The 12,753-nt window shown below is 44.1% G+C and overlaps 1 protein-coding gene across 1 annotated transcript in view; it reads right to left on the reverse strand.

Moving 5' to 3' along the window:
• Positions 1 to 118: 118 nt before the first annotated feature.
• Positions 119 to 12,753, reverse strand: part of C8A (complement C8 alpha chain) — a 72,773-nt gene continuing 60,138 nt past the window's right edge. Inside the window, exons 8-11 of the mRNA XM_052638110.1 lie at positions 9,925 to 10,050; positions 8,632 to 8,789; positions 4,198 to 4,420; positions 119 to 270 (exon numbers count right to left, since the gene is read on the reverse strand). Of these exons, the coding sequence (XP_052494070.1) occupies positions 119 to 270; positions 4,198 to 4,420; positions 8,632 to 8,789; positions 9,925 to 10,050 (659 nt within the window). The remainder of the gene's footprint in view (positions 271 to 4,197; positions 4,421 to 8,631; positions 8,790 to 9,924; positions 10,051 to 12,753) is intronic.

The raw sequence follows: 12,753 nt of genomic DNA on the forward strand, positions 1-12,753 counted from the left end.
GACAAATAAAAAGTCCATGCTGATGGGTATCGTCTGTCAGCTGAGTGAGGTCTGTATCCATTGGTCAGCACAAGCAGTGACATCCCCTGTCCCCGCTCCAGCCTGTGCCCGGAGGCACTCAGCATGCCTGGGTCTGCACCCTGTGGCCTGGACATGAGGCACCTCCGTTCTGGGGTGCGGGATTGTTACACTCTCTCCTCCTCTCCTGGGTGCCCGATCTGCAAGCCGACCAGGAGCTCCAGCAGCTCCACCGACCATCCGCCTTCGCTCCTGCATGGATGATTTCCCGGGGAACAAGGTTAGCATACCAGCAGCAGCTCGGATAGTGAAGAGTGAAGCCCATCCCACCGCCCTAGAGTGGTCTATACGCTCTCCTTGGGGAAATGCCTGGGTGTAGCCAACCAAGACCTCTGTGCTTGCTGCCTCACACTTAATTTGAAACTCTTGAGTGGAGTGAGAAGAGGCCCCTGGGAGCCCATCTCATGAAATTGGAACCCACGGTTCCATGGAAGATGAATAGCAGAGAGAGGCATGGAGGCGTGTGCCTCTGGAAGAATGACTCCAAGCCAGTGAAGTGTGTGCAGAGAGGGAGCTCATCCCAGCTAGAGCTTCACAGACAAAGGCCAGTCAGACATCCCTAGGGAAAGGATTACTGGGCTTTTAAATGAGGGTTCAAAAACCAACCCCCTCAGTCTCTGATGGAGCCCCAGTGGTTGATAGATTCTCTGCACAGAGCATCAGAACCCGTGCTGAACATGCACTGTCTCTAGAAACCCAGCTTACACAATCCCTCTAGCCTGGGACATACTGTCTGTATGCCTCTGGACCAGCTCATCTCCTCTCTTAGCCTGAGTTTTCACTTCTGTAAAGGAAAAGGATGGATTCATCCAGTGGGGCTTTTCCATCATAACTTTTTTCATTACTGTTGTTGTTTTTTCCTTAAATGAAATCTTGGATGGGACCCGACATGGATGTTAGATGAAAGTGAAGCTGTCCTATTTGTAGCTGCGGTGTCTATTAGGTTTCCCTGCTCCCCTGGGGCAGCCCCTAGGAGACCGCAGGCTTCGTCAGATCCCAGTGTAAATATCATTGGGTTAGATTATCTTCAAGTCCCTTCCAGCTCTGTAATTATACTCCCTGGTGGGGCAGCCACAGCAGGGTTCTCTATTCCTCTCACCTCTGTGGCTTGGTCCCTACAGGCAAAGATTTGCTGGGAAAATCCCTCGGGCCCTCCATTAGTGGGTCTCCATGGTGGCTGATTCCCCAGCCTTAGATTTCCTTGCCAGATTGATCTCTGTCTGGCTGAAAGTTCAGTCTGATAGCCTCACGGCCACCCAAGGTCCATACCCTGCTTAGAACAAGGTTAATGGAACCCCCATGAGCTGAATGCAACTGACTGAATGTACTCTTGCAGGGAAGCAGGGCTGTGAGGAGGACCCAGCGCTCTGTGCCCTGCCACCCCATAGATCCTTGTTATCATGTCCCCATTCTCTAGTGCCCACCATGGTTCATGTGACTCGGCGTGGTCACCACCAAGCCCAGCACTGGATCGCTGGTGAGGCACCTCTGGGTAGTCCACACCGCCTGTTCCCTTTGCACTATGCTGTGTGGACAGGAATCCAAACAAGTCCCTGGCTCTAGGGGCCCCTGACATGCTCTGATTCTAATCATCCAGATAGAGCCGACATCTGTTCTTTTAAACCAGGTCACCTTATAATCAGCACTTGGACCATATCCTCCCTGTCCACTCCCCAGAGAGATAGTCAGTGCACTCATCTCAGACTCTCTGCTTTCATTCCCCACATGTCCTGATTCTTAGGACAGTAGTCCCCAGCCTTTTTGGCGCCAGGGACCAGTTTCACAGAAGATAGTTATTCATAGACCAGGGTGCGGGGGAGATGGTTTCAGGATGATTTGAGCGCATTGCGTTTATTGTGCACTTTTATTTCTAATCTAATGCCACCTACAGGTGCACAGCCCGAGGGTTGGGACCCGTCTTAGAATGTAAATTAATAGAAGGTAACAGTTAAGAGCCTGGGTCCTAACATCAGATCACCTGGCTCCAAACGCTGGCTCTGACTCTCCCCAGGTAGATGACCCAGCAAGTTATTTCACCTTCTTTCTGCCCCCGTATCCTCATCTGTGAACTGGAGTGATAAAGCATCACTGACTCTATGAATACGAATTTGAGCAAACTCCAGGAGATACTGAAGGGCGTGCTGCAGTCCCTGGAGTCGCAAAGATTCAGACAGAATTTAGCAACTGAACAGCGACAACATCACATTCTTGGAGGGACAAAGGGGTTTATGCACATGAAGTGTTGCAATAGTGCCTGGTGCAGAATTTGTTATTCTTTCTGTTCACTGACCTTTGGTTCCTCTGGAAAGTTGCCTGGCCAATGAGGCAAATGGGAGCTGAAATGCAGTCCAAACTCCACTTGAAAAGTTAAGAAATCCCTGGGCCTTGGAGCTGGGCAGTATCAACCCTGCACGATTTTCTGTGTATCTCCCAACTTACACACCTAACAGGCAGTTTCTTTTTTTCCAGTTCCCATGAGGAAACTGTACCAGGCTTGGCCCATGTAATTGTTCTGCTTGGGTTTTGTTCTCTGCCTCTTCCTTCATAAAGACTCTAGAATTGACTCACATCTTGGCTTACCCCTCTTGGAATTCTTCCTACAGGATATCAGGCAGCTTGTTGGGACCCCATTTATATTCGCTTTAGCCCACAGAGGAGGGATTTAGATGCAGCTCCAACTCAGGACAGATCTTCTATCAGTAGAGTTCTCTCTTCATTTTTCTTACGTGAAAGAGCTTGCCACACAAATTAGCTAGTTTAATTCTCAGCACACTGTGACGCAGGTACCAACATCACCCCCACTTTACAGGGGATGCCTACCCAACATGAAAATTAGCACCACTGGAATGTGAAGGCCTATTTGACACCACAGCTGTGTTATCTTGCCTCCCATTTAGAACAACGCTCCCATCAATAAAATTGTTACCCACCATCATCTCACTCTAAAACCAAGCTCCTATCCCATCTACCCCGTGCCTCAATAGTTTGTTTTACAGATAACCTTAGATAGACCCTTCCAGAATTATTTTTCTTTACATTTTCATCATTGCAGTTGTCAAATGAGACTGATTTATACATTGATTTGGTAGCCCATATTTTTAACATCATTCTGTGTACAAGTATACATGGAAAAATTGGAAGCTTATGGATTAAAACATGCCTAGAGAGTCTTGAAGCTCAAATGGAAACATAGATGAGAAAGATGGGTCCCAGAAAGAAGAAATGATTATCAGCATATCAGTAAGTTAGTGAAACAGCTGAGATTCACACGCAGGTCTCTAGACTTCATCTTTAAGGGACTTGGACCCTCATTTGAGAAACTTCTTTTCTGATGCAGTTGCTTTGTGTTGCAGCTTAATAGGTTTAACTTTGAAACCTTAAGCATTACATTACTTGCCCCAAGCTTGTGTTTAGTCACGACAACTTACTTATCCCTTGTAGTGGATCGAATAATGTCCCTCAAAAGATAGGATGATGTTCAACCCCATTATCTGCAAATGTTACCGTATTTGGATATAGGGTCTTTGAAGATAAAATCAAGTTAATATGATGTCATGTTGGATTAGGGGAGGTCCTAGTCCAATGACTAGTGTTTCTATAAGAAAACAGAGAAGTAGAATGGAGACCACCACGTGAAGACAGAGGCAGAAACTGGAATAGTGTAGCTACAAGCCAAGAAGGCTTAGTGTTGCTGACAAGTGCCTGAGGCTAGGAGAAAGAACAGATTCCCTCATGGAGCCTCCAGAAGAAAGCAGCCTAGCCAGTACACCCAGAATGGGATTTCTGATTTCTAGAAGTCTGAGACAATACATTTCCATTGCAATAAGCCACCCAGTTTTTGATACTTTGTTGTGGCAGCCTTCAGAAATGAATACATCCCTCCAGAAATGAGCCCTGTTGTCCATATGCGCCTCAGTCTAAAACTGTTCTCGTCTGAGAGAGGGTCCTGATAGCAGGGAGAGAGCATAAGAACTGGTAAACGCAGGAGTCAGTCACAGAGCTCAGAATGTGGGTTCCTAGAGCAGTGGGCAAGAGGGCACAGAGGAGAGAGGCTGGGAACCCCAAGAACCCTCTGAGCTGGAGTAGGCTAGAAGCTGAGTGAGGATGCACGGGCCTTACCCTCTGACTGCATTTGCTCACAGGCAAGGCCCTGGTGACCCACGGGGCACAGACACTTGCAGCTGGTCCCCTCAAGGATGGGCTCCCCATTATTGAAGCAGGGCCCACAGCGGCAGGCGTTGAATTCCATCAGGTACTGGTCCAGGGCCCGCCTCAGGTTCTGGCGCTTGGTCTCCAGGGACCCCAGGTTCGTGTGCCGCAGTATCTCATGGATCGGCCTTATCTGTGGGCACAGAAAGAACAGAGGACTGCACCCTGGGCTCTGTACAGCTTCCCAGAGCCCAAGAACTGGTCATCAAGCCTCAGGAAGGCCTGCTGCATGCCAGGCACAGAGCCAGATTATCCTGTTGCATTAGATCCAAGCAGCCACTCTGTAAAGCAGGTATTAGGTTTCCCAGGCCATGGATGAAGAATCAGAGTCTAAGAGTGTTTGAGTGACCAGCTCAGTACCACACACAATGGACCATACTGAACATGGTGCTACATAACTCTGAAACCTGTGGTCCCCAGATCCCAGAGGAAGACAAGAACCCAAAAGCTAGCTGTGCCAACTCATCCGCCCCCTCCAGCATTCTTAGGAAGCAGGAAGAGTATAAAGTACTTATATGTCTATGTGTATGTTTTATTGTCAGCCTTCAACGCAGGGATTAATAAAGTTCCTGATAGGCAGTTGTGTTGCCACTGCTGAGCACAACCCCTAATGGTGTGAGTGTGGGGTTTGCCTGTGTGTATGCTGGGGTTGTCTTCTATTTGCAGCAGCCCATTCTAGGCAGGAATGTAGCCCAGGGTTTCTCAGCCGCAGCACTATTGCATCTCCAGCTGAAGAACTCTTTATTGGCAGGGACGGGCTGGCCTGTGCACTGTATGATCATTAGCACCATTGCTGGCATTTACCCACCAGATGCCAATAGCATCTTCTAGCCATGAAAACCAAAACTGTTTTCTGATATTGCTAGATATCCCCTAGTGGGGAGAGGGTGGTCAACCCCTGCTTGGAAAGTCGTAGATAGAACAGAGAGCGCTGAATCTGGGGCTAGAAAATCTGGCTTCAAATCCCAGCTCTGCTTCTAGCTGTGTGATTTCTGTCCCATTACACATGGAGCCTTCCTTCCTCATCTGTAAAGTGAGAAAAATAGTCCTACACTCCTGGTTTATCAAGAGGATTAAAGTTGAAAGGCAGGCAAGGGCTGTTACACAGTCACAGCTAAATGAATGCTGCTCACTCCTCAGCTGTGTGGCCCAGAACTGCCCCTCCTAAGCCTGAGCCCCATTATCTATAAAATGGGGATAATAACTTACTTAAAATTCATGTGAGGATCTAAGGAAATAGTGAATGTGAGATACCATTGCAAAGAGGAAGAACAGAATAAAATAAAGCACCATTTTTATTAGATGTGATGATAGTAAAAAAACATTTTTTTTAACTGCATGTATATATGATTATCTGCAATATGCTTATAACACTATTTTTTAAACACATAAACATGAAAATTCTTTCCCAGGTCTCTCATTTTATAGGAGAGGAACCTGAGGAGCTGAGAGAGGAAGGATTTGCCAAGGTCACAGAGCCATTCTGAGATGGGACTGAACCCTACTGGAGCAAACTTCCTTCTCAAGAATCAGAGGTCAGGAAGGGCACTCGCCCTGCTTTGAGTGGGTTCCTGGAAATGTGTACAGAGAGACCTGTGGCAAACAAACCTTGTCCTGTGACCAGGGGCTGTGGCTGAGGTCACCAGGCTGGTCATGTTGGTACTGGCTGGGCCCCCAGCCAAGGGGAGGAAACCATTACTGGAAGTGCAGGGAGTCTGGCCCCACTGTTAGGAAATTGGTGCAGAATGGACTGCCCTGGATAAATATGACTTTTAGTTCCAGAGAAAGCCAGGACCATTGGGCAGCTTCCCTTTGACCTTCCGGGGGAGCCCAGAACTCAGACCTCCATCTCTCCTTTCTATTCCCTGAATCCTCAAGAAGAGGGTGTGGAAGGGCTGGTGGGACTTAAAGAGGGAAGAAGATTGGGGAAATGATTCTTAAAATGTTAGGGCTTGAAAGCTATTGGCAATGGTCTTGTTCCCATTTTACAAATAAAAAAAAAATCAGAGAAGGAAAGTAGTATGATATAACACACTATAAAATAACAGATAACATATAATAATGTATACCATAACAACATCATCACATGGCATGATTCCTGTGTTCACTCAGTCTAAGCACCTGCCATAAATAGACACTGCTAAGCTCTGGGAATATGCAAGTGAAAAAGGTTCTTTCCACTGTGAGCATCAAGTTCCAAATAACTCTCTAACTGGCCTCCCCTCTATATCTGTAGTCTGATTGCCTATCTGTCTGTCTGTCTCCGAGCATTTTCGTTTAAAGCACAGCTTTAGTTGCATCAATCCCCTGCTCTATGACCTGCCAGCAGCCTCATGCATCGAATCCAACTTTCCAGGGGTCATCACAGGTTGTGAAGAGATCCTGAGCATTAGAATCAGTCAGTCTTGGCTCCAGCTGGGCTGTGCCATTTTCTAGTTCTGAGATTTGGCCAGCTTCCTTAACCTCCACAAACCTGCCTCCTTATCCGACTTCACTAAGTACTGATATCTCTTTCCTTAACCTTGAGATGTAACATTTTACTATCCCCATGTTACACAGCAGAACCCTGAGCCTCAGAAAATGAAGTAACTCAGCCAAGGTCACACACACACATCAAAAAGGTGGCTGATCCGTGAGCCAAACTACATCTTTTTCACTCCAAACCCAAGCTCTCTCTCCCAAAAGACAGTATTGAGTCTTCTCCAAATCAGGCACGTCAGTCTTCCCCTTGGATGTTTAGCTCAAAGCAAACAAAGAGCTTACCTCTTGCCCATGAAAGTTGATATATTACTCCTGGTATCAATTTTACAGTTTTGCCCAAATCACTAATAGCTTGATGATAGCAATTTTCAGACCCTATGTGAATTACAGGTGCGTGAAAATGGTCCCTTACTTATTGGAGAAGAAATGAAATCAAGGTTAATCCATCTGACCTCTTTCTTCATAGAAAAGAGGGTGTTGTAATAGATTTTTAGGTTTAACTGTTTGTATATATTTTAAAGAGAAGGAATGTGTCCACACCTGGAATTTTTACCTATATATAGAAAATGAGCAAAGGTTAGGAAAAATGGGCAAGAAAACAATAATATTTTACTTAAAAGCCCAAAATGCAACTCTCGTTTTCTAATGGCTTACATCTTTTTCACCCTAAACTCAAGCTCTCTCTCCCAAAAGACAGTATTGTGTTTTCTTGCATATGAATTGAATAGTGTGATGATACTGGTGGAACAATTTACTTGCTTTACAGTTTGAATACAACTTTACTTCCTTTGTGGGGTTGGAGATTTAAGGCAAGCTTTCTCAATTTTGGCACTGTTAGCACCAGCAGCCAGGTGTTTCCTTGCTGTGGGGGCTGCCCTGTGCACTGGGGAGTGTTTAGCAGCCTCCCTGGCTTCTGGCCCCTAGATGCCAATAGCATCTTCTCAGTTGTTACAAGCAAAAATGTCTTCAGATTGCCCAATGTCTCCTGGGGGAGAAAAATTGACCCTAGTGGCTGAGAACCATGGCTGTAAGGACGGTGCTAGACTAGAGAGAAGAGAGAACTGGACATGAAGTCCAAAGGTCTTGGATCCAGGTACTTCCACTTATGGGCTCTGTGACCCTAAATGATTCCCTTGATGACCTGGAACCTCAGTTTCCTAATCTTTTCTTTTATTTTTATTATTATTATTATTTTTTAATTTTTATTTTTACTTTATTTTACTTTACAATACTGTATTGGTTTTGCCTTACATTGACATGACTCCACCACGGGTGTACATGCGATCCATGGGGAGAATCCTGTCTGTGCCAGAGGTCATTGTGATGAGATCATTTAGAGCAGGGGCAGCAGACTGTAGCTTGAAATCACACTAAGCCCACAGCTTGTTTTTGTATGAGCTTTGAGCTAAGAATCATTAACATTTTTACAAGATTGGAGAAAAAGAAGAACTTGTGTGAAAGAGACTGTATATAACCTAGAAACCTAAAGTATTTACTATCTGCTCTTTACAGAAAAAAGTTTGCCAACCTCCAACTTAACAGATGTGATTTTTAAAGTCTTTTATGTATAAATGTGAATAGTGCTTTTTTTATAAGGTGGCCTACTCCTGAAGAAATTCTAGGACTACTAGTATAACACTAGACCCTAACCAGATAGTAAGCTTGTGACCCCAGCTCTCCTGTGGCCTGCACATAGAGTCACACATCCCTGTAGTCAGGCTTGGGTAAGGCCACCAGTTCAGCGCGCTGTTACATTTAGTCTTGTTTTTTGATGGACTCATAATAAGAAATATAAAATGATCTGGTCTGCTTCACTTTCATTCCTTGTGGACCTAGAGTTTCTTCAACTGTGAAAAGACTTACCTCAAAATCAATAACAGCAGGATTATACTTTAATGACCTCCCCCAGGAACGGTACGTAATGATGCTGCTGTCTTGGGTCAAGCCACCTCCCCAGCCAGAGCTGCCACCGCGCACCCGAGAAATGAAGTCTTCCATTCCCATGGCCTTCTGGTCCTTAGCTATCATCGAGAGAATAATCACATTAGCGCATTTCCTTAGATGCCAAAGGACCAGTTGGCGAGCTCCACTAGATGAGATTTGGAACAGAGTTTAAGTGCTCTCCTTACAGCTGTCTCCCAGTCTTCTACCTTGCTCAGTTAACTAGCAGGACAAGGCAGAAAAGGAGCACCAACACTTGGAAATTGACTCATCCTTTGGGTTAGAGCAGGCCCTGGGAAGACAGCTCAACCCAACATGGAGGAGGGAGAAGATGGGAAAATGGATAATGACTGATTCATTCATGTATTCATTTACAGGCCGAATGTTTGCTTGGCACTTACTATATGCCAAATAGCTTCAACCAAATATTACAGGTGCTATAACTGATTTCTCAGTAGGGGTTCAGAGAAATATGTGGTCAGATCTACAGTAGGAGGGGGGAGGTGGTCAGGTAAAAAGTCAGTTACCTAGAAGAATGGATAAATCTTGGCAGGTAAATGGAGGGAGGAGGGAAAAAGGCAACTGAGAGAAGTAGTTGACTTAAGACCCTGAGACATGAGTAGCCCAGTGCAATGGAAGTAACTTGAACCTCATCTACTCATCCATCTATTATAAACTATTTCAGCATCCTTGCATCTTGTGTGTCTTCCACCTGGAAAAAAATGACTCAATACATGTTGAATGAATGAATGAATACATGAGCATGTATAGTGACCTGTGCAGGAGATGTTATAAAGTATTCTTGCACAATTTTTCTTTAATAATTATTCTTTGAGCTTGGACTTGGTAACCACATTTTTATCTCTCAGCAAACTTGTGTCCTCCCTCTGAGCTGTGCCTGATGGGACTTGATCTCAATCGTTAACTTTCCAGATTCTGTCTGCACATGCCTTTCCTCTCAGCTCTTACTCAGATCTTTGGTGCTTGAAATCTAAGATATTGTACAAATAGGAAGTCAGGCATTTCTAAGGTGATCTCACCCCATGTTGGGATTCAAAATAGGGTCACTACAGGTCATTGGTTTGAGGTATTCAGCAGATACACAGTGCAACCATAGACTGAAATGGAATCAATTGGGAAGAATATATATGCCTCGATTATGTGTCCAAGGGGGAATCTGGCTTCTTTGGGGGGAAGCCCATTATTAATACTTGCTTAGTTTGCCATCTCCAGATTTTTCACAGGGTCCTAATGATAAACTTCCTCTAGTTTGTATCTTCTCTGAATACTCAATGCCCAAAGAGACTCCAAAGCATCTCTTGATTTCAGTGCTGGTAATACCTGCAACAGGAAGCAGAGAAATACAGAATGCTGAGACACGAAAGACAGTGAATATGTACTATCAGCTCATAATAGTAGCTCATAGCTCACCAGCTCACAGTAGTAGAAACTAGCTTCTATTTTAGAGTCTATGAGATCTGGGTTGAAATCCCTGTTCTTTAACTCAGGTTCAGTGTTTTCTTCCCTACTGTTCCAATGCAAATATTCTTGAAATAAGAAGGAATATGCATTGCGCATGCTAGCTGGTCAAAAGTGCTTGTTCCGTTTCCTTTGCACATTCTCCTCGGGGCCTCCTTGAGAAGGTGATTCTGTCTGATCCATCTCCTTTACCCCTGTGCCTCGTGCAGTGCCTGGCCCACGATTGGCACCAATCTTGCATATGTTGCCCCTTCTTCTCTCCTTTTTCACTGTCATTCTGAAGTCCACATAAGCTCCAATTTAAATACCATTTCTTCCGTGAACACTTTTGAATCAGAACACGTCCCCCTTTCTTCAAAGATACCCATGTGCTTTGTTTGGGCCTGAATGATCATTGTGTCCCAATTCTTTTTGCCCAGGTCCTCTTTGCACCTTGGAGAGGCTAGGTGCTGTCAGAAGATTGATAGATCTCCGTGGGGAGGCTGCCTGACTTCTGACCCCATGAGAACCATGAGGCCCATATTAGCTGCCTCTGTCTATATCTGAAGAGCTGTTGAGGAATCTGCATTTTGCAAATGAAGAAAATAATTCTCAAAGGAATGATGTCATTTTGCCCCAAATCCCACAGCCTGTAGGTGAACAGATTGGGGTTTCCAACCCTTGGTCAAGTGGCAAGATAAGGCTGGAAAAGCAGACCGGAGCAAGATATTGACCATTGCTACAAAGTTCAACTTCCTCTGTAGCTAAAGGCTTCTGAAGGCTGTGAACTGGAGTTTGTATTTTCAGCACATCATTGCTTTTCCCTGCAACTATAAATAATTATAACTAGTCAGTGTATTATCCTGGCAACCACAAAGGAAAGATCACTTAGGTTGTAATTCAGTTAAGCTAAAGATTAGATTCAATATTTTCAAGGGAGTTTTGGGCAGCAAGTTTACTTGCTGGCATTCCTATGAAACTAAATTCTATGAGGTCAAGCACTGACATCTTATTTAGCACTCTGTCAGTCTGCCATGGAGAAGGATCTCCATAAATACTCTTAGGATAAATGATTGATGAAAGTGAAAGAGGAGAGCGAAAATGTTGGCTTAAAGCTCAACATTCAGAAAATGAAGATCATGGCATCCAGTCTCATCACTTCATGGGAAATAGATGGGGAAACAGTGGAAACAGTGTCAGACTTTATTTTTTTGGGCTCCAAAATCACTGCAGATGGTGATTGCAGCCATGAAATTAAAAGACGCTTACTCCTTGGAAGAAAAGTTATGACCAACCTGGATAGTATATTCAAAAGCAGACATTACTTTGCTGACTAAGGTCCGTCTAGTCAAGGCTATGGTTTTTCCTGTGGTCATGTATGGATGTGAGAGTTGGACTGTGAAGAAAGCTGAGTGCCGAAAAATTGATGCTTTTGAATTGTGGTGTTGAAGACTCTTGAGAGTCCCTTGGACTGCAAGGAGATCCAACCAGTCCATTCTGAAGGAGATCAACCCTGGGATTTCTTTGGACGGAATGATGCTAAAGCTGAAGCTCCAGTACTTTGGCCACCTCATGCAAAGAGTTGACTCATTGGAAAAGACTCTGATGCTGGGAGGGATTGGGGGCAGGAGGAGAAGGGGACAACCGAGGATGAGATGGCTGGATGGCATCACGGACTCGATGGACGTGAGTCTGAGTGAACTCTTGGAGATGGTGATGAACAGGGAGGCCTGGTGTGCTGCGATTCATGGGATCGCAAAGAGTTGGACACGACTGAGCGACTGAACTGAACTGAAATGATTAATGAATGAAAATGAATGCCAAGAATTGTTTGGTAACAGCTTCTGATGGAAAGAATCTTAGAAGCCAGGAATCATGAATTCAAATCCCAGTCGCTTAGATGAATGGACAAAGAAATTACTATATATGGAATAATTATATACATATTATATAATTAATAATGATCAAATAGTTATATATAATTATAACTTATATAATCATTATAATTATATAAATTATGTTATATACTTACATATAATGTATAACATAATTATATGTATTAGTGTATATAATATAATAATAATATATAATATATGTAATTGTTATATATTAAAAATTGTATACATATGTATATACTCTGTATAGCCCATATATATGTGCATATATATGTATGACATATATATATATATATACACACACACACCCCCTATAGATATATCCCATATAAAGAGATCCTACCTTAAAATGTAAAGAAATCCTGCCATTTGGGACAATGTGGATGAAACTAGAGGACGTTATACTAAATGAAATAGGTCATACACAAAAAGAAAAAAATCTTTACGATCGTACTTATCATGAGCTCTACAAAAGTCACATCTATAGAAGCAGAGAGCAGAATGGTGGTTTCCCAGGACAAGGAGCTGGTTGGCAAAAGGGGAGATGCTGCACAAGGTTGCAGTTGTGTTGGAGAAATGAACCTAGAGAGCCAATACACAGCCTGGCGACTCTAGTTAATAACACTGTATTGAAAACTGGAAATTTGCAAAGGGAGTAGATTGCAAGTAGTCTTATCACACACACACACAC

The sequence above is a fragment of the Budorcas taxicolor genome, chromosome 3, assembly GCF_023091745.1.
Source record: "Budorcas taxicolor isolate Tak-1 chromosome 3, Takin1.1, whole genome shotgun sequence".
Classification (NCBI taxonomy): Eukaryota; Metazoa; Chordata; class Mammalia; order Artiodactyla; family Bovidae; genus Budorcas; species Budorcas taxicolor.